This window comes from Heloderma suspectum, chromosome 8 (genome assembly GCF_057233095.1).
Source record: "Heloderma suspectum isolate Gila_16-S chromosome 8, 16-S_ref, whole genome shotgun sequence".
Classification (NCBI taxonomy): Eukaryota; Metazoa; Chordata; class Lepidosauria; order Squamata; family Helodermatidae; genus Heloderma; species Heloderma suspectum.
Genome location: NC_139465.1, coordinates 38027496 through 38049820, shown reverse-complemented (window position 1 = coordinate 38049820; position 22325 = coordinate 38027496). Strand labels below are relative to the sequence as shown.

General features: G+C 46.6%; 1 protein-coding gene across 1 annotated transcript in view; it reads right to left on the bottom strand.

Moving 5' to 3' along the window:
- Positions 1 to 19191, bottom strand: part of LOC146339033 (dipeptidase 2-like) — a 30655-nt gene extending 11464 nt beyond the window's left edge. The window contains exons 1-5 of the mRNA XM_084812445.1: positions 19116 to 19191; positions 10757 to 10883; positions 10257 to 10386; positions 5011 to 5158; positions 2720 to 2792 (exon numbers count right to left, since the gene is read on the bottom strand). Coding sequence (XP_084668571.1) covers positions 2720 to 2792; positions 5011 to 5158; positions 10257 to 10386; positions 10757 to 10883; positions 19116 to 19141 — 504 coding nt within the window. The 5' untranslated portion in view covers positions 19142 to 19191. The remainder of the gene's footprint in view (positions 1 to 2719; positions 2793 to 5010; positions 5159 to 10256; positions 10387 to 10756; positions 10884 to 19115) is intronic.
- Positions 19192 to 22325: the final 3134 nt, after the last annotated feature.

The following is a 22325-nucleotide window of genomic DNA, read 5'->3' as shown; positions in this document are numbered from 1 at the left end:
GCCGAAGCAGTACCTATTTAACTACTTGCAATTTCTTGCTTTCGTTCGAACTGCTAGGTTGGCAGAAGCTGGGACTGAAGACGGGAGCTCACTCCGTCACACAGCACTCGGGTCTCAAACTGCTGTCCTGCCGACCTTCCGGTCTGCAGTTCAGCGTCTGAACCACTAAGCCACCACAGCCCCATATTACAGACTTACCTACCAACAAGTTGAATGCTGGAAGAGTTGTCTAGCTTACCTCTCCCCTAATGCACCAGGCAGGCTTTTCGCATTTTATTTTTAAATTTAAGTAGAACAACTATGGCTGACATATATAGCTATAGCTATAGCTATTGCTATAGGTATAGCTATATAGATATACCAGAAATAAATTCAACAAGAGTTTAAAAGTATGCAAAAATGCTCTGGAAATTTGAGAGTGTTGGTGATGTCACAGCCAATAACCAAAAGACATCCTCCACCACTAACTTTTCCACATACAAGCTGAACTAAACTAGCAGAACCGTTCCTTATGGAGCCTACCCCAGGATATAAAAATGTATGTTTGTTTGCAAAGCAGCAGAGGCACTCTCAAGCGGCCTCTTCTGCTGTTAAAATGTCACTTTTACCTTCATTCTCACTCCTACATTTAAGAAATCCCACCCTGTAAAGATGTGAGTTGGTGACCTTATTCTGGCCAATTCTTGCACTTCAAAAGAAAAAAAAAATGTGCCCAGAAAACACTGATTCTGCAGCAACAAAAGCTTGATTCTGCCACCTTTATAAATTATGGAGATAAACATCATTTATTTATTTATTTCTGTATTAATTAATTACATTTATAGCCCGTCTTTTTTCCTCTTTAAGGAACTCAAGGCGGGGCACATAATTCTCCTCCTCTCCATTTTGTCCTCACAACAACAACCCTGTGAGCTAGGTTGGGCTGAGAGTCTGTGACTGGCCCAAAGTCACCCAGTGAGCTTCCATGGCCGAGTGGGGACTAGAACCTGGATCTCCCGACTCCCAGTCCAACACTCTCGCCACTACACCACACTGGCTCTCGGTGCAGAATAAGTGATGCCAAATACATTTTTTTTGGTATTTGGCATCACTTATTCTGCACTTCTTGCATCTTTTTTTAGAGATGTGTGCAGATGGCCTCTCAAAACTCTCCAGAGCATTTGTGGGCAGAGGAATTGGGGGGACAATTTCACTGAATTTCTCCAAGGGGAGGAGAAATTCTCCAACAGTTTCTCATAGATAGGATTCACAATTGGCAGGGTTTGTAGCACAGCTTCTTTCTTTCTTTCTTTCTTTCTTTCTTTCTTCCAAAGGGTTTTTTGTTTTTTTCTGTGGCCACTATAAATATTGAAGCTTTCACTTTTCTGCATCATTCTCAGGACATTCTATAATTTATTTTGGTAGTGTTTTTGAGCTTACCTAATCACTGCGATGTGGCGAAGGGTGCTCTCTGTGCGCGTTTTCTTCCTATTACACATCTCCCAATTGCTCTGCAGCCTCCCAGGCTGCCTGTGCTTCCTGATCTGAAAAAGCCCATGGGAGGAATGATTTTATTATGTCTTCCCTTGGGCTTTAATTGACATGTGGGGAGCTGAGGAGGCTACAGGCTGCCACAGAGATGATTGTGCAATGAAAGACAGGACACTTGCTGTGCACACTCCTTGGCCACCTCCCAAGTAAGGTAAACACAAGAACTCTGAACCCAACCTGTGAGAATTTCTCCAGAATTCCTTCTCCTTTGAATTTCTTTTCAAAAGCAATTTCTTTTCTATTAAATTGAACGAGAGTAGTCAAAAAAAATACTGGATAAATGTTCGGCACAGCACTAGTTTATTTATTCTGCTTTTGGTTGGCACGGGGTAGGGAACTATGAAGACCACTGAACCCTTGACCGCTAACCACAGCAGAACTAATCACCATTCCCTCTGGCTTCTGTGGGAAATCTATTCAGCTCTCCTTCTGGTGTTAGACATTGGACGCACATTTGCACACATGTCTTTCCAACCACACAGCATCAGCTTGAGCTGCTCAGGAATATTTGCACTGAACATCTACGTTTGGTGAAATCACAGCATATTTCTCGCTCTTATTCCTTGCTTTCTTTATGGGAGTCTGTAGGTAAGAGCATTATGGCAACTCATTATGGGGACAGACCATAGCGTAGTGGTAGAGCACATGCTTTGCATGCAGAAGTTCCCAGGTTCAATCCTTGGCATCTCCAGTTTTGTTTTGTTTTTAAATAACCAGGTAACAGGTCTACCTGAGATGCTGGACAGCCACTACCAGTCAGAGCAAACTCTATTGGGCTAGTCTGACTAAGAGTCTGGCCTGGTATAAGGAACATAAGAGTTTCATATGTTCCTCACCCCATGCATAATAATATCCATTTAATATCTATGGGCATGTCTACACTGTACAGTATATTGGGGACCCTGGGAAATGTTAATAGTGGGATCCCTGGGAAATGTTAATTGTGGGAACCTTGGGAAATGTAATTCTGTATGGAAGTGGGGACCTCTAACAGAGACTTCTCAGCTCCCTCAGCAAACTACAACTCACAGAATTCTTTGGGGAAGCCATGATAGTGAAACTGGTTAAAAAACAAAACAAAAACCAGAATAGGTTTGTGGTGCAGATATAAGGCATTCATGGGTACAGGAGGCTAGATGGCTCCTTCAGAAGAGAGATGGAGGCAAATATTGCAAATGAGTTTCCTTACTTGACCAAAAACACTCAAGCCATTCATGTTGGAATAAAGGCTCTGTGCTTTCTGTGGCGTCGATGTCTGTGCCCTGAAAAATAATCCAAAATGCAGACATAATTAATTATTCAAGTGGGGAACCCACAGCATCCAAATCCAGCTGAGAGAGAATCTGAGGAGAAATCCTCTGAGGCCTCTCTGAAGAGGATGACAGGTTGTCAGCTGCTGAATCTTGGACTGGTGGTTCAAATCTTTCAAGCAAGAGGTTGGGAGAAACTTTAGCATCACCTCTCCCACCCCTAAGACTGCCTGTTCCACTTGAGGTTCTCAGTTGAAGAAGCAACAGGCATGGCTGGAGGCCATCTGGCAGCACCACAGTGTATGGCTGTAGGCCAGAGCTCCATCCCTTTAAAGTCCTTGGCATCTTCAGTTTAGGATGCAGAGCTTAAGATGAAGAGTCCTTGGTTCTGCTCATTAAAGGGCTGAGATCTCTCCTTTAATGAAGCAACAGAACTGCATTTGGAGGTTTTCCCAGTGCTGCAGCCATTGGCAAAACTCTTTTCTGGTTCCCTGATTTGGATATCTGGTTACCTTGCAGTGTTTCCTCTTGCATAAAGAAAAGGAAACAAATGGTACTCAAAAAGGTAACCAGAAGAAGAAAACCCCAAAAGATCACCAGAAGAAGCTACCTTCTATACAGTGAACAAAGAGATGATTAACACACAGTCACTGGCATAAATAAACTTGTATTTTATTGGGCCACATCTATCAGTAATACCATTCAACTGACTCACATCAGCACAATCAGATGTGCCAGACTACTAGCCAATACATATAGATGGAGACAGAAATGGATATTACAGCAGAAATGACTATGATGCTAAGTTCATACCTAATGATACCGGAGGCTAAAATACATCCACATGGCATTCCATGGAGTTCTACGACTTGTGCTGTGTTGAGCACATTCTACAGATCCACTGTTGTTTCTGGCAACAACATGAATCCATTTGAGAAACTTCGCTTGGCTCGCCTGGCTAGGCCCTGGCCTGGACTCAAGTCAAATGCGCACATCAGTGTTTGCCAGTGGTGTAGTAGCACCAGGGCTCCCAGGCACCCAGTGCTGGCATATATTTTTTTATTAGCAGGTATGCTGATGTCACCTGCCACCCCACTCAGACTTCCCTGTTCCCTCTGAGTTTAGCTGCAATCCTCGCAGTAGCTGGGGGGAAATGGATTTTCCCAGCAACTTTGCTATCTTCCTATTGCCTCTTTCCTCTGGTTGACCGATTTGTGTGAGTTCCTACCATTTGAGGCCCTCCACCCATGGGCTGTGGGCCCTACCATTGGGCAGAGTGACACAGTGGCCTCAGGCAGCAAATTTTGGGTGCCACGGAAGGGCAGCAAATTGTTTGTCATTTCATTTTTGTTATTATTGTATTTTTACTGCTAGGTAGGAGAGAGCTTTTTCCGGGATTTTCTGTCTCAGGTGCCAAAATAATTTGGCCGGCTTTGGAGACTATTGTCATCGATCAGGACCCCAAACCCTCATCCCAGAGGATTCCAACCTCTTGTCCTCAGCAGAAGAGGCTCCAGAGAGGGTCAGGGAGAGGACTTGTCTACAGAAAGGCATCATGAAGATTCCATCTCCCTGGAACCCAGTTCCCCAGTAAGACTCCAGGGGCCAGCTCCCCTGCATCCAGAAGAGAGTGCATGACTATCCTCTCTCTCTGAGGACTTGGGTCATGACAAAACTAGCATACCACAGCCACTCCCCCATTGTCGCAGCTTGAGATTGCTAAAATAGGCCAGGAGCCTTTAGGAGACAAAGCCCCAGAATGGAGGTGTGGCCAACCAGCCTAAAGTTAGCCACACTTCTATTTAAGGCTCAGTCTTGCTCAGCTCCCTGTTGGAGCAACATACAGACAACCCTGTCTGACTTCCAACCTCAGCACCATTTGGAGCTTTCCTTGGTGCTGAACTATTCCTGTCTGGCTTCTTTGTGAAGCTTGACCTATTTGAACCTCTATTCAAGATTGGACCATAGCAGAACCCTGCATCCCAGGATACATGCAAGCCTCATGGCCTGAAATGGTACAACCATGCACCTTGACTTGCATAGGTGGAGCGGGGCACCACTGCCTGCTCTGCCCCAGGCAGCAAAATGTCTTGGGTTGGTCCTGGAGCTATGTGACATCACTCCAACAGTTCCTTTAGTGTTTATTTTTTTAACCAATATTATCTGATCCCAGAACCCCACCTTTTTGAAAGGGGAAAAGGATTGAAGGAACACTTTCTTTGTTGCTTACCAGGGGGTGTTGCAGTTGTGCGTCAACGTCATGTACCGAACGCCCAGGTCATAAAACATCCTCAGAGCCGCTAGGCTGCTGTCAATAGAGTGTCCGCCTTCGATGCCGATCAAGCAGGCTATCTTGTTGCTGCCAACATCAGCAATCCCTGGATAGAATAGATAGATCTAAAAGGGCAGATTAACGGAGCACCCCAAATAGAGCAATATAGAGAGCTAGTTACTATATGGTGAAGCAACATAGAGAGCTAATAACTACATAGAGAGCTAACTACGTAGAGAGCTGCATAGACAGCTACACAGACAGCTACATAGACAGCTACATAAAGAGCTACATAATAACTACATAGAAAGCTAATAACTACATGGTGAAGCAACATAGAGAGCTAATAAATACGTGGACTGGACACGTCCACAGGACAGATTTAGGGTGCCTCTAGACAGAGGGCTGACAATCTAGAAGGCATTGTGCAGTAACTCTGTCTTTTTTTCCACCTTAATGGATTTTCCGCAGTAAGGAAAGAGACAGAAGAAGCAATGTGGAAAATACGAGAGGGCTACAAGTGGAAGAAGTCATTGGCCCCATCTACATGGAGATGCTTTATGATGCGATTCTGTTTAAAGCCAGATGTTCATACATTCGAATTTGCTCCTACTGTGGTACATGTAGCCAATGAAGCGGTGTATACATTTTTTAAAAAAAACCGCTTTCACGGGGCAAACGGCACCTGGAACCACATTAGTTCGGGGTTGTGAGGGTGGAGTCTGATGAGTAGAATGCAACGTCATCAACTGTGCAGGTCCAGTGCAGCAAATGAGCAGAGGCTTGCTCCCCAACCCTCTCTTTGCCCCCGTGCTCAGTGAAGTGCAATTGTAGGCAATGTGTCCTCCCTTTCTCAATGGGAGTAAGGGTTATTTGGGGGCAATCAGCTTTTAAACTCATTAAATGTCTGCGCACCTCCACTGGTCCAGATGAGCAGAGATTTAAAACTACAGGCAAAGGAATTCTCCTGACCCCTCCCTCCCCTCTTGTATGTGGTAAAGTGCAATTGAAGACAATAGGTTACTTCCAAGTAGACATGTTTAGCCTTCTGTGTCCTCTCCTTGTGTCCACCCTTTCATGACGTAACTTTCTCTTCCGCCAGTCAGCACTGTTTCCCACAGCATGCACCAAAGCCAGTTGAGGTCATATACTCCCAAAGTGCACTGAAGCCACAACAACAGGAAAATCCATCACAAAACCACTTTGCAAAACCCCACGTTTTACGACATGAAAACCCATGCTTGCTGCAGAGAGAGGTGTGCGTCATCTGCCATGATCATATGTGAGGTGCAGTAGAACCCGAGTAAATCTCCTGTGTAGATGGGGCCATCATCTGGATCTCCCATAAAATTCCATAAATGAGGCAGGGCAATGGTGCCATAAAAGTCTCATCTAGACACACCCTTAAACTAGTTTAATAGTAATTCCAGTGTGGTGTAGTGGTTAGAATGTCAGATTAGCACTGAGAAGTCTTCGATCCAAATCCCCTTGAAGTTCACAGGGTGAGCATTTGGAATGATCATGAGATTTGCTCCAAATCCTACTTCAGCTCTGGAGGCTGAAGTGGGTCAGGGGGACCCCGAAGCAGCCCAAAGTGAAGCAGGCCTGCCTTAGAGGCCCCAAAATGGCTTCCAAGGCAGATTGGGGGTCCCTGCATGGCCCTAGTAAATACAAAAGTGTAACTCTGTGTAGGTTAGAGGTTAGAGGCTGTAAGTTGTTGGAGACAGCCAGAGAGGTGTAGTGCTGCAGCTGCTCTCAACCTGGTGCCCCCCAGATGTGTTGGACTGCAACTCCTATCATCCCCAGCCACCATGGGCCATGCCGGTTGGGAATGATGGTAGTTGAAATCCAACACATCTGGAGGACACCCATGCTGGCTGGGATGATGGGGGTTGTAGTCCAATGGCACCAGTTTGAGGAAGACTAGATTGGAATGTTGGTATAGGACCAGGGAGATCCTAGGACCAGGTTCAAATCACTTCTTAGCCACAGAGATAATGGATAGACCTTGGGCGGGTCGCTATCTTTTCGCCTCACCTACTTCACACAGTGGAGGCTGGTGGTGCCAATGTCAGTGGGGCGGTGAAGCCCCTCCGGTTTCAGGCAGAATCAACCAGAACTCCAAAGGAGCTATCCAAGGTGCAGAGTTCTGACTGGTTCTGACTCAAACCCAGAGCAGATTCACTGCCCAAGTGACATTGGAGCCACCAGCCTCCACTGACTTCACAGCATCGTTGAGTGGATAAAATGTGCCTTCAGCTCTTAGGGGGAAAGGTGGGATATAACTAATAAGGAATTCCCTCCTCACACCATCAGCTGGTGACTGCTGCTGTGTAAAAGAGATAAGGATTTTAATAAAGAATTCTTAGCAAACCTCACCAAACTACATATCCTAGGATCCTATGGGAAAAGCCATTGTGGTTAAAGTGGAATAAATCCAATGTCTATTTATAGTGTAAATATGTCATTTATCTCCTGTTTTTATTTTCAGCACACTCTGCCATGATGCCATAACCCAAACTTTCAATTGAACAGTAACTAGTGATGGGCAAACTCACCCTGTCTTAATTAGTAATTTGCTCACCAAAATACAAACGTAGTGTCTTAAGTATGGACAAAAGTCCTCTGGTATTACAAGATTTTGAAATAAGGCCAGAATAGGAACAAGCCTAGGAGACGTTAATCCTTGTCTTCAACCTTGTTGGACTCGATGGCCTCGTAGGCCCCTTCCAACCCTGCTATTCTATGATTCTTTTCAGAACTGGGACCAAACATATTAAGATGTGGACTACTTTACGGACGAATCTGAATCCCAAACTGAATTGGGAACCCAAAGCACACATGCACACAAACACACACACACATGCATGCTCGCGCATACACAGAAGCATTCATGCAACTATTGCAGCTAGATAAAATAGATTAATACTTAGAGCTGCGCACCGCTTCAGTCCGAATCCCAAATCCTAAAGTGAATTGGGGTGTGTATGGGGGGGGGGGGTTGAGCTCTGAAGCAGGTCAGAATAGCACCGAGGCATAGGGTTGGTGGAGAATTTCTCCCCGAAACTTCAGGGGGCTGAGCGCCAACGTGTTCGGCCCCCCGAACAAGTTTCGGGGAGAAATTCTCCGCCCCCCCGCCCCCCGCCCCCCCCCCTGGGATGGGACTTACCTTTGCCGAATGTCCCTCCCGGCGGCGGGTCCCGGCGGCGGTTCGTCGGGTCTTTGTCAGGGGCGGGGACGGCAGCCGATCTTTCGACCGGCCGCCGCCACCGCCATTCCAATAAAACTAAAAAAAAAAAACGCCCCCGTGATAGGCTACGTGACGATTAACGTAGCCTATCACGGCTAGATTTGCAAAGTCAGCCGTGATAGGCTACGTAAATCGTCACGTAGCCTATCATGGGTGACTTAAAAAAAAAAAGCGCGTACGGATAATGGCGGCCCCCATAGGGAGCCGCCATTCCCGTTCCTTATTTGGTCGCTGTAGTCTACGTAAAGATTACGTAGACTACGGCGAAAATAAGGGCAACCCTATTTGCGTTGCCCTTATTTTCGCCGTAGTCTACGTAAAGATTTACGTAGACTACAGCGACCAAATAAGGAACGCGAATGGCGGCTCCCTATGGGGGCCGCCATTTGCGTACGCGCTTTTTTTTTTTTTTAAAGTCACCCGTGATAGGCGACGTGACGATTTACGTAGCCTATCATGGCTGACTTTGCAGATCTAGCCGTGATAGGCTACGTTAATCGTCACGTAGCCTATCACGGGGGCGTTTTTTTTTTTAACTTTTAATTTCGCGGCCGGGCGAGGCGAGGCGCCTCCTCCCCGGCCTGAATTTCGGCCGGGCGAGGCGGGAAGCCTCCCCCCGGCCTGAATTTCGGCCAGGCGAGGCGGGAAGCCTCCCCCCCCCAGCCTGAACTTCGGGGGGAGAGCAGCGAAGCGCCTCCCCCCCACCGCGAAAGGCTGCGAGACCAGGTAAGTGGGTTTCGTGCACCCCTACCGAGGCAGTCCAAAGCAAAGCAGGTCACCCCTGAAGCACCTCGGTGTGCCTCGGAGAGTCAGAGCTATTCTGAAGCCATTCTGAAGCCCAGACAGCCCATCTCTAAAATCTATCACCTAAGATCAGGGAGGGGATGAGAAGGAGGACGGAGGGGGGAAGGGGAGGAGCTGGGAAATGGTGAGCCTTGGTGAATGGCAACTCTAGGTGCCAGATTAGGGCTGAACTTAACCCAGCACTCTCCAATCAGTGACGGGGGGGCAGGAGGGAATGCTATATATAACAAATCTGTCTGCTTTCGTTTCACTGTGAGAGAGAGTTGGTTAGAGAGAGAGAGCTGGCTAGAGAGAGAGAGCTGGCTAGAGAGCTGGCTGGCTAGCTCTGTGTGGTGTGTGTGTTCTGCTGCAGCTTCACTTTCCTTGCCACCCAGCCCTTCTCAATTCAACTATTCCTTTCAGTCTTCCCTTTCTTTTCTAGGTTCTTTATTTTAAAAAGAAAAAAACAAGTACTTTCCTTGTCTTGTTCTTTGGCTCCCCCTTTCTCAATTCCTGTATTCCTTCCCTTCCCATTTCAACTCTTATCTTTCTAACACCCACACACCCACACACACCCTTTTCTCTTCTGTTAGGCTTTATCTCCCTCCCCACCCCCTCCATCTCCACCTTAGCTTGTAGGTAGTTTTATTTCCATATCTCCTTTTCTTTTGCGTGTGTGTGTGTGTGTGTGTGTGTGCGCAAAGCACTACACACGAGTCCATACAATATTGTGCGCAAAGTACTACACAATTTGTTTGTTTACAGCAAGCCCAATATGAGGCAACTAAAGTGGTCTTGGCAGGGGCAGAGGTGGGCAAGATGCTGGTGGGACCAGCAGCACCAGTAGCCAGGCTGGCTCACCCCCAATCCAGATAGTGGGTCCTGGTCTAGGGCAGACCTGTTTTCCCAGGTAATGTGTATTCCATGGTTTCTTGTTGGGTTGTGAACTCTGATTTGTTTGTGGTAAACAACACATAGTTAACTCAGAGTTCACAACCCCAAAACAAGCAATGGGTTCTCTTCCTGGGTTGTTCATCATTAACAACCCATATTTAAGTCATAGTGTGGGGTTTATACGTAAAAACAACCCATGATTCAACAACTACCCATACTCAACCCATACTTTTGGTTGTCGCTACGTGCGAAACAGGTCAAAAAGTCCTCAGCTCACCTTGTGAAGATGTCACCAGTTCTAGTTCTGTGTAGGTTTCGCACATCCGTTTGACAACATCAATCTGTTCCAGGGTGAGACGCACTGCGTCTTTGTTCTGAGCACTGCAGAGAACATACACTGACCAAAACTGAAAGAAACATTAACAGCATATGTATATTTCATCCTGTCTCAAGGGTTTGTAGGCTAAACTGCCCCCCTATGCTAGGGTGTGTGTGTTTTAAATTCTTTATATTCAATGCCTTGTCTCCTAAAGAATCTTGATGTGTCTCCCACCAAACCCTTTTGTATTACAGAGGTTTCTGGGAAATATTTTAGATCATACACTCAGGGGTGTAGTGGATCCAGGGCTTGCAGGATGGAAGCACCAAGATATTCTGATTAACAGGGACACTTACATCATCTGCCACCCTCTCAGACTTCCCTGTTCCCTCTGAGGTTAGATGGACCAACAGGCTGACTCAGTATAACTCAGCTTCCTCTGTTCCTAAAGCACCTACCTGAGCACCAACATGACCAGCTTGGAGCTTCTGAATATTTGTGTCTGTGGTGCTGAGGGTCTTTAAGTCAATTGTACTCAGCTTGTTTTGGTAAAACCATCTCAGCTTCTGTGGCAGATCATTGTGTCTGAGTGATAAAAAGAAACAGGAGAAGAATTACAAGACTCCTCTTGGGGGCAGGTTGCAGCAGGGGGTGGGGGTGGGGGAACAATCCATTCAAGGTAGAAGAGATCCTAGGTCAGATGTATGCTGAATATGACATTGCTAAAACTCTGTTTGCAGACAGTGCTGACAGCATATGCAGATTGTAACTATAAGAATACACCATTACTACATTTTGGTATCTGAAATCACAATACAGTAGAAAATCTCTCTTGTTATGTTTTGAACTGTTGATTATACAAGGTTCGGAGGAAAAGACTCTTGAAAAGTGTGCCTACTAGTAGCAAAGTTTGATTTTGCTGACTACGGTATACGTATTTGCAGTGTCTGCTCAAACAATCCAAAATACTTATGTAATATCTAATGCTGTACTGGGTTGGGGTAATCAACTTATGTAACTGTAGATGTCTTGACAAGTTTCTTGCTAATGCTTCTGGTAAAAGGATGCTTTACAATGTTGTGCTCTTTTGATTAGGGATGTTGGAGAATTCCGCCACAGACTCCAGCAGCCCCCCAGAGTCCATGGCGGAACAGACCACCCCCCCTCCACCCCCTGAAATCCCCCCCAGAACGGACCTACCTGGCGGCGGCGGCTCCGGGTCATCTTCCGGCTGCTGCCGGGCTGCTGCGGCTGCAAATGGCGGCTGCCATAGCAGCCGCCATTTGCATCCGTGCCTTAGGCCCTGATAGGCTACATAGTCTATCACGGCCCAAGGCACAAACGCAAATGGCAGCCGGCGTTGCGGCCGCCATTTGTGTTCACAGTGCGGCAGCAGCGGCCGGAAGTCCGGCTGCAGCCGGGGAGGATTCCGGGGGGAGGATGCCCCAGAACAGAACCGGGTAAATGATCCGCTCACCCCTACTTTTGATTTTAAAGAAATAACAATGCAATCCTATGTATTCTAATTCTCAGAAGTAAGTCCCATGAAGTCAGGTGGTTGAACTTGTTAGGGTCCAGATTATCTCCCCCCCGCCATTCCCGGAGCTTCCCACAGTCCAGATGACATCAGGGGTAGGACTCTGCCCCCATATCCCTGCTCCTTCCCTGGTCCCATGGTTCTGCCTCCATCCATTTTGTTTTTCACCAGCTGAGTTGCTCAGGGATGACAAGCAGCATACAAAGCTGAATCCCCACTGCTATGTCCAATCACTGATCTGAGATAAGAGCAGGGATTCCCTGCTCTTATCTCAGGGATTCCCTGCTGCTTGCCTCCTGTCAGGAATGAATGCAAGTGTGTGGAGATATCTGTCAGCTCAGATTCAGAATCAGAATGGGAAGAGCTAGAACAGAGGGAGGCACCCTCCCTAGTGAGCCCAGATATGGTAAGACTTTCTTCCCAAGACCTTGACTCACAGATGGCCCAGCCTGAACGGCTCCCCCTTTCCTCCACCATGAGACCCCAGGGTTCGGAGGAGGAGGAGGAGGAGAATCATAGAATCATAGAATCATAGAATAGTAGGGTTGGAAGGGGCCTACAAGGCCATCGAGTCCAACCCCCTGCTCAATGCAGGAATCCAAGTCAGAGCATCCCTGACAAATGGCTGTCCAGCCTCATCTTGAAGGCCTCCAGTGTGGGAGAGCCCACCAACTCCCCAGGTAATTGGTTCCATTGTCGTATTGCTCTTACAGTCAGGAAGTTTTTCCTGATGTTCAGCCGGAATCTGGCTTCCTGTAACTTGAGCCCATTATTCTGTGTCCTGCACTCTGGGATGATCAAGAAGAGATCCTGGCCTTCTTCTCTGTGACAACCTTTCAAGTATTTGAAGAGTGCTATCATATCTCCCCTCAGTCTTCTCTTCTCAAGGCTAAACATGTCCAGTTCTTTCAGTCTCTCTTCATAGGGCTTTGTTTCCAGTCCCCTGATCATCTTTGTTGCCCTCCTCTGAACCCTCTCCAGTTTGTCTGCATCCTTCTTAAAGTGTGGTGCCCAGAACTGGACACAGTACTCCAGATGAGGCCTAACCAGTGCTGAGTAGAGGGGAACTAGTACTTCCCGGGATTTGGAAGCGATGCTTCTATGAATGCAGCCCAAAATAGCATTTGCCTTTTTTGCAGCCACATCACATTGTTGGCTCATATTCAGCTTGTGATCGACAACAATTCCAAGATCCTTCTTGCTTGTAGTGTGGTTGAGCCACGTATCCCCCATCTTGTAACTGTGCATTTGGTTTCTTTTTCCTAGGTGCAGAACTTGGCATTTGTCCCTATTAAATGTCATTCAGTTGTTTTCTGCCCAGTGCTCCAGTCTATCCAGATCACTTTGAATTTTGTTTCTGTCTTCCAAAGTATTAGCTATCCCTCCCAATTTTGTGTCATCTACAAATTTGATCAGCATTCCCTGCACCTCCTCCTCCAAGTCATTAATACAAATATTGAAGAGCACTGGGCCCAGGACTGAGCCCTGCGGTACCCCACTCGTTACCTCTCCCCAGTTTGAGAAGGTCCCATTGATAAGCACTCTTTGAGTCCAATTCTGTAGCCAACTGTGGATCCACCGGATCGTTGTTTCATCTAGCCCACTTTGAGCTAGTTTGCTCATCAGGAGATCATGGGGCACTTTGTCGAAAGCTTTGCTGAAGTCGAGGTATATGATGTCTACAGCATTCCCACGGTCTACAAGGAAGGTGACTTGATCCAAAAATGAGATCAGATTCGTCTGGCAGGACTTGTTTTTGACAAATCCATGTTGGCTTCGAGTAATCACTGCATTGTTGTCAAGGTGCTTCCAGATGGATTGCTTTATGATCTGCTCCAGAATTTTCCCAGGGATTGATGTCAGACTGACTGGTCTGTAGTTCCCAGGTTCCTCCTTTTTACCGTTTTTGAAGATAGGGACAACGTTAGCCCTCCTCCAGTCATCTGGCACTTCCCCCGTCCTCCATGATTTCTCAAAGGGAATAGACAGCAGTTCTGAGAGTTCTTCTGCCAGTTCCTTTATGACTCTAGGATGCAGTTCACCTGGCCCTGGAGATTTGAACTCATTCATAGTAATGAGGTGTTCCTTGACCATATGCCTGTCGATCTCAAGCTGCAATCCTGCCCCTTCAGCCTGTACTTCGCCTTTGCCAGGGGGGTCATAGACCCTCTTTTGGGAGAAGACTGAGCCAAAGTAGGAATTGAGCACCTCTGCCTTTTCTTTGTTATCTGTTATCATTTTGCCATCCTTATTTAATAGCTGAACCACCATTTCTTTCCTCTGCCTTTTACTATGCACGTAGCTGAAGAAAGTCTTTTTGTTGTTTTTAACATCCCTTGCTAACCTCAGCTCATCCTCAGCTTTAGCCTTCCTGACGCCATCCCTGCAATTCTGTGCTATCTGCCTGTACTCTTCCTTTGTTACTTGGCCTTCTTTCCACTTCCTATATGTGTCCTTTTTTGTTTTCAGGTCATCCCTAAGCTTTTTGTGAAGCCACATTGGCTTCTTCTGTTGTCTTCCACCTTTTCTTCTTGTTGGAATTGCTTGTGATTGTGCCTTGAGAATTTCCTTTTTTTAAAAGCTCCCACCCATCTTGGACTCCTTTTCTCGCTAGCATCGCTTGCCATGGGACCTTGCTGATCATTGTTCTGAGTTTATGAAAATCAGCTTTCCTAAAATACAGGGTACGCGTTTCACTACACTCGGCTTTTGCTTCCCTTAGAACCAAGAACTCAAGTACAACGTGGTCGCTTTCCCCCAGAGTTCCTGTAACTGCTACTTTATCCACTAAGTCATCTCTGTTGGTTAGGATCAAGTCAAGGATAGCCGATCCTCTAGTTCCTTCCTCTACTTTCTGTAGGAGGAAGTTATCCGCCACACAAGTCAGGAATTTCCTGGAGGGGCCATGTTTCGCAGAATTTGTCTCCCAACAAATATCGGGGAAATTGAAGTCCCCCATTACTACTACATCATGCTTCCTTAAAACATTGGCTATTTGCTTTTCAAAAGTTTCATCCTCGTCTTCTCCTTGATTGGGTGGCCGGTAGTAGACTCCGACCACCAGGTTCCTTTTATTCTTTGCTCCATTTATTTCAACCCAGATGCTCTCGATGGGGCTACCAAGCTCCTCCTCCTGTATTTCTGTGCAGAGATATGTATTTTTCACATACAGTGCAACCCCACCTCCCTTTCTGTTCCTCCTGTTCTTTTTGAACAAGTTATATCCTTCAATTGCTGTATTCCAGTCATGAGAGTCATCCCACCAAGTCTCAGTTATACCTATCAGGTCATAATTTCCCTCTTGTATTAAGAGTTCAAGTTCGCTCTGTTTGTTTCCCATACTCTGGGCATTAGTATATAGACATCGAAGACCATGTGCTTCATAGTCTGGCTTTCTTCCTACATGTGTCTGAAGACTATTATTGGGCGCTATCAGAGCTGTTCTCTCCATTGCAGTGCATGTGCCTATGTCCATTGTTACCCCCAACATTACATCTCCCTTCCCCATAGGATTCAGTTTAAAAACCCTCCTGATGAAGTTCTTCATGCTGTGGCCAAACACATTCTTCCCAGCCTTTGTGAGGTGCAACCCATCCCTAGCCAACAGCCCATCTTCCAGGAAGTATAGCCTGTGGTCCCAGAATCCAAATCTCTCTTGTCGGCTCCACCTTCGTAGCCAGTCATTCACCCGGAGTATTTTTCATTCCCTTTCTATCCCTCTTCTAACTACTGGAAGGATGGATGAGAAAACTATTCAAAAAAACTACCCCAAAGTTCTTGAGTTTCCTTCCCAAAGCTTCAAAGTCTGACGTGATCTCTTTGTAGCTCCGCTTGGCGGTATCATTTGTTCCCACATGGATGAGAAGAAAGGGATACCTGTCAGTGGGCTTTATGAGTGCAGGCAACCTTTCAGTCACGTCTCTAATCTGTCCTCCCGGGAGACAACATACCTGGCGAGTCCATGGGTCTTCGCGACATACTTGGGTCTCGATCCCACGCAGCAAGGAGTCTCCCACTACTACCACTCTTCTCTTCTTCTTCTTGTAGGCCTGGGTTTCATCGCCTCTGTTTGACTGACCTTTAGCCTCTTGCTCACTCTCATGCAGGTTCCCCTGTGATTCTTCCTCTGCAGGCTGTCCTCCAGTCTCATCCGCAAGTACCTGGAATCGGTTCCACAGCTCCACTGGTGCAGAGTGGTGTCTAGTTCTTCTTCTCCTAACTGTCACCCTTTTCCAAGGAGTATCCTCTATTCCATTTTTCTTCACCTCAGCATTTCCCACTGCCTCATCTTGCTGTTGCTCTTCAAGCTTCTGGTCTGCCCTTTGCTGCTGTAGTTCCCCCATTCTGTCCAAGAACTCTTTGTGTTCTCTTATTCCCCGGAGGGTCGACAGTCGCCGCTCCAGTCCACTTACTTTTTCCTCCAGCAGCGTGATGAACTTGCACTTGTTGCAGCTGTAGGCCATGTTGTTCTCAGGCAAGAAAACAAACATTGCACACACCTTGCAGGTCACCACCACTGGAGAGTCTTGTCCTTCCATAGCCTCTTTTCCCTTTTTGTGTCTGGCTTTGTGATTGTTCTAGACTAGCCTGTGCCTGCTCCTCTACTCAGCAGAGGTTAAAAGCAGAGTCCCACTGGTGTGAAAGTGTGTGTTAGAAGACAAATAAATGGAAAAAAGTTAGTTAAAAAAATAAAAAATTAAAAAAATTAAAAAAAAATGTTAGGGGCCTCCCCCTTGACCTCCCCTGCCGAACTCCCCTGGCCAACTCCTGTTTGCTCCCCCTGGTCACTCGCTCCGGTCGCTCGCTCTCTGGGAGCTTGCCTGCTTCTGTAGTCCCTGGACCAGCTGGAGCAGCTTGCTCCGCTCTGCTCTGCTCAGCTGGGAGGCGGGAAACAGACTGAAGCTTCCCGCCCAGTCAAGAGCGACTTGAGAGCGAGGGGTGTGACTTGAGGGACACTAGAGTCCATTGCAGAGTGAAGTGGGAAAAGTTAGGGACAGGGCTCAGGTGCTCCACCAGGTTGGCCCCTTGTGGAAGCCAACATAGGAGGGAGCCACCCTAAGAGAGGGGCATTCCTGTGAAGCTAGTCTGGCCAAAAAGTTCTTGCCCAGACTGCTGGCAACTTCTCTAACTTCCACTTCATCTCCGCTATTGATATTCATAGCTGTGTGGATTAGCTAGTTCTATGCAGTCTGAGAGTTTCCTAGACTCTGCATTTGTAAAGAAGCTATCATTAACTAATAAAGTAGAGTTAGCCTGAAGCCTTGTTTCCTGGAGAGGGTTGATTGCGAAGGGGGAGGACGTAGGAATGTGACACCTCCCAAATGGGAGAGAGAGTGGCGTGTAGGAGAATCCTTGCTATTATGTCTGATCAATGATCCAAGATAAGAGCAGGGATTGTCCAGGTGGTGGGACTTGTAGGCCACTCCAAGGACGATCTGTGGCCAGATTAAGCCCACGGCTGCAGGTTCCCCATCCCTGCAATGGGACTTACTCCTGGGTAAGTGTCCATAGGATTGCAGCCTAAATGACAGGCTGGTTCCATATTAGCCCTTTCCTTTGGCATTGGCATCTTTTTCTCTTTTTTTGCTCACCTTCAGTAAGGAATCCATATGGTGCCACTGTCAAAGAGTTACATTCCAGTGTTTCCTTGTGTTGACCTCCTGAGTTTCCCCCCGCACACACCCTGATTTATGGTGACTTTTAAAAAATGTAATTGTAGCATCAGCCTGGCAGGCAAAGCAGTCTTAAGGCTCTTTAGGCTAAGTGTTTATTTAAACTGAAACCTTCCTGGTTACAAGTTCAGACCATTTTATTGCTTTCCTGTTCAGTATAGCTGGAGGATGAGTAATTTATTGCCTCTCATTTCATCATCTTTTGTTTCCCTTTGGTAGCAGGATGGGGGGGAGATGTTAAATTGAAGTCTTCTTTCTATTATTTACCCCTTTTGAAAATAGGCCAAGGGCTGCATGAAATTAGGATGGGAGTCACAGACTGCCTACACCTGTTATGGCAGGATCTTCTCGATGGGGAAGGCCACCGCTAGATGGTATAACACTATATGAAGCTTCTTTGAAACCACCCTTTTAATTCCACTTCCAGCTGACTGGGGAAGTGCAATGCTTCAGTAACAATAAAGGGATCTTGTGAAGAAATAATCAGATTGACATGCATGCATACATACATACATATAATTACATTTATATCCTGCCTTATTTCCTCCTGCAAGTAACCCAAAGTGGCTTACCTGGTCCTCCTCCTCTCCATTTGATCCTCACAACAACCTGTGAGGTAAGTTAAGCTGAGAGTCAGTGACGGGCCCAAAGTTACCCAGTGTGAGCTTCATGGCCAAGGTGGAGACCAGAACCCAGATCTCCTGAGTAGGGATGTCCATTGTTTGGAAAGCCAGCCCTTTTTGGGTACTACAAATTTCCGCTGCCTGCTCAACTCAGCTTGCATTTGCGAGCCAAGCTACAGATTTCCCACAAACTCCAGGGACTTTTTGCGGGATTTCTTTGGTTGGGGCCACAGTCTGCGCAAATAGAGATTTGCACAAAGGTTGGTCGAAATTTGTGCAATTTGCACAAATTACACAAGCTTGCACAAATTACAGATGCAATTTGCGCAACTTGAAAAATACAGAAAATCTGCTAACTGAAGAATGAGCCAGGCCAGTTAGCAGAAAATGGAATGAAGTCCAAGGGAGGCGAGCGAGCGAAAGCTCCCCAAAAGGACTCCTCCAACATCCCCAGTCCCAGTCCAACAGTCTAACCACTACAACACACTGGCTTTCATACACACACACACACACACACACACACACGACACTATTGTAATATGGACAAGCAACTGCTGGTCCTTTGAAAAAGCTGCATTTCCCCCAATGGAAGAGCTTTCTCAATATTGCACTGTGCAAAAATGTATTCTTCATAGTGGAGAGTATCTTACAGAAGGAGAAGGAATCCTTTCTTTAAAGAACCTCAGAACAAGTCTTTCTTCTTGTACCTTCTCTGGCCATCTTTTGCAGCTTCAGCACCCCCAACCCCCCAAAGCCCAAACTTTGCTCTTTGGATGCTTTTTTATCATTAAAAAAGATAATGAAGCTAGAGAAGGTTTTTATAAAACGAGCAAACACATTTAATGGCATAATCATCTGAGTGCAGAAATGGGTTCTTTTAACTGCAAAATATAATCAGGCAGGCTTGGACACAGAATCAACAACAATAATGTGGCAAATTGCCCTAAGGGGGTTGAGAGAAGGGAGAGAAAGAACATCAACGTACCCATCAATTAAAGGGGCTTCAGTCATGAGATCAAGAGCCCTCTGATTTAACGAGTCATCAGCTCTCGAATCCCAAGCACCACAAAGCAGCAGCAACATCGGCAGAACCCTCTTCAGGTCTACAAGAATGTTCATTGGACGAAGATGCATACGTGACAGAGACAATAGTTTAGATGCAGCTGGCAGGCTTATCTCTTACTAGTTTGAGTCTGAAAGGGAAAAGGGCAGCAGAACCCTAACCCCAAGTGGGCCGCCTTGTCACCCCACAGTCTTCTCTGCAGTCCAAAGTATTATACAGACTCCAAAAGCACCAGGACATAGAACACTCCCACCTGGAATGGGATCCTGTGTCCTCATCCATCACTATGATGTTCTTTTTTTTTTAGAACATCTTTTCCTTTTCATAGAAGGGATCCTGTGTCCTCATCCATCACTGTGATGTTCTTTTTTTTTTAGAACATCTTTTCCTTTTCATAGATGCACTTCGAGATCCTGTTTTTAGCAAGTTCAGAAAGTCTCTTCTGGAATGGCTTCCCCCACCACCCCAACTCTGCTCTTATCATTCACAACTGCCATACACCAGTGGAGGCTGGTGGCTCCGATGTCAGTGGGGCAGTGAATCCTTTCTGGGTTTCAGTCAGAGCCAGTCAGAACTCTAAAGGAGCTATCCATGCTTCCCCAGTGAGCAGTTTTGTGGTTCCTGCTGTTTCCTGTGGGGCTGTTTGTCTTAGGCCAATTCATTCCTATGGTCATTCAGAAAGACATCTGAACATCAGGGCCATGCCCAAAGAGGGGTCATAGCTATGAAGGGGGAGTGGCATCAGAACTCCCAGGGCCTTTGGGGGTACTAACTCTGTCATCCATGAGGGATGCTAGGAGTACTAACTCTGTCACCCATTTGCATTTTTGCAGCTTCTGCTCTTTTCTGGGGTTTCCTGTATTAGTCCAAGGCATTCTTGTTGCCATTTGGAAGGGCATATTACGGTCATGTGCAAAGAGGGGGAATTCCTGGGAAGCATGCATCAAATTGGGACTCTTGGGGGTACCACCTCTATCAACTGTGAGCAGTTTGGGGGCTCCTGCTGTTTCCTGTGGGGCTGCTTCTCTTAACAATGCTTTCCTATCGCCTTTTGGAACGACATCAGAATATTATGCCCATGCGCAACAAGCGGCCATTCCTATGGAGCATGCATCACATCTGGGGTCTTGGGATGTTTGGGGGTACTAACTCTATCACCTGTGAGCATTTTGGGGGCTCCTGCTTCTCAGCCCAATGCATTCCTATAGCTATTCCAAAGGACACCTGAATATTATGGCCATCTGCAAGAAGGGGCCATTGCTGTGGAAAGGGAACGGCCCTAGGTTTCTTGTGACCGCTTTGGCTACTGCCACTGTCACCTGCTGTGAGCAGTATTGGGGCTTCTGCTCTTTTCTGTGGGGTGGCTCATCTCAGCCCAATGCCTTCCTATGACCATTCAGAAGGACATCTGAATATATGGCCATGTGCAAGGAGGGAGTCATTCCTGTGGAGCATGCATCACACTGAAACTCCTGGCGTGTTAGATGGTACTAAGTCTGTCACCAGTGAGCAATTTTAGGGCTCCTGCTCCTTTCTGTGGGACTGCTTGTCTTCTTAATCCAATGCATTCCTATGGCCATTAAGAACATTTGAATATTATGGTCATGCAGAAAGAGGGGGGCATTCCACTGGAGCATGCATCAAACAGAGACTCTTACGATGCTTGGGATGCTAACCCTATCACCCATGAGCAATTTGGGGTCTCCTGCTCTTTTCCGTGGGGCTGCTTTTCTCAGTCCAATGCATTTCTATGGCCATTCGGAAAGACACCTGATTATTATGGCCATGCGCAAGGCGGGGCCATTCCTATGGAGCATGCCTCACACTGGAACTCCTGGCGTGTTAGGGGGTACTAACTGTGTCACCTATGAGTAGTTTGAGGGCTTCTTCTCCTTTCTGTGGGGCTTCTTCTTTCAGCCCAATGCATTCCTATGGCCATTCAGAAGGTCATCTGAATATTATGGCCATGCGCAAGGAGGGGCCATTGTTATGGCGCAGGAATGGAATCATGACTCTTGAGGCCTTTGGGGGTACTCCCTCTGGCACCTGTGAGCAGTATTGAGGCTCTGAGGCTGTTTGTCTCCGTCCAATGCATTCCTATGGCCATTCTGAAGGACACCGTAATATTACAGCCATGCCAAGGGAGCGCCCATTCCTATGGAGCATGCATCACATCAGGACTATTAGGATGTTTGGGGATAGTACCTCTGTCATCCATGCACAGTTTGGGCGCTCCCTCTGTTTCTTGTGGCGTTGTGGTATCATTCTAATATATTCCTATGGCCATTTGGAAATACAGGCCTGTTGTAAGAGGAGGTTGCTGGAGGGGGGAGGAGGGGGAGGGGTGGCAGGGAGCATATGTAATCATGGAAATAATATTTGGCAGTTTGGGGGGAAAAAAACCCTCCCACACGTTTAGGCCATTTGAAACTGGTGCTTATCTATCATTACGTAAGAGTTCAGTCCCCTTCTGTTTATTGTATCCAATTTCTGTTTTATTAGGAGATGATCTCTAGAAACTTCTGTCTTGAGATCACAGGATTTGTTCCCTGATATCACTCTGTTAGGAAATATTTTGATTCTGAGTTGTTTTCTATGAAAAATAAATGTTTATCTATTTTAGCTTTTTGGATTTGAAGATGATCCCTTAAAACTTCCAGTGATTTCGGACGGCCATTTGGAATGAGCCAATGCATTTCAATGGCCATTCAGTGTCCTTCTTTTTAGTATGTCCAGGATCAGAGGCTTCCTTCTGCAAAACATTGCAAAACTGGACCTGGCCAATTAGCACCACCTTCAGCCAGTTTTAACTGGAAACGTTCAAAAAATTTTTCATTCATTCCCTCTTTTTTCATAATTCAAAAATACACTTGAATTGAACATGGTGGGAATGCTTCACAACCAGGCCCATTGTTCTATGAACACTCCCTCTGTCTTCAACATCCATCTCCAGCTAGGGAGAGCATGGGGTGGGAGGGGGAGGGTATAAGAAATTTGGACAAATTCATGGTGGAGAAGGCTATTGATGGCATGGCTATGTGCTACCTCCAGTACCAGAGGCAGTGAGCCTATGTACACCAGTTGCTGGGGAACATGGGTGGGAGGGTGCTGTTGCGCTCATGCCCTGCTTGT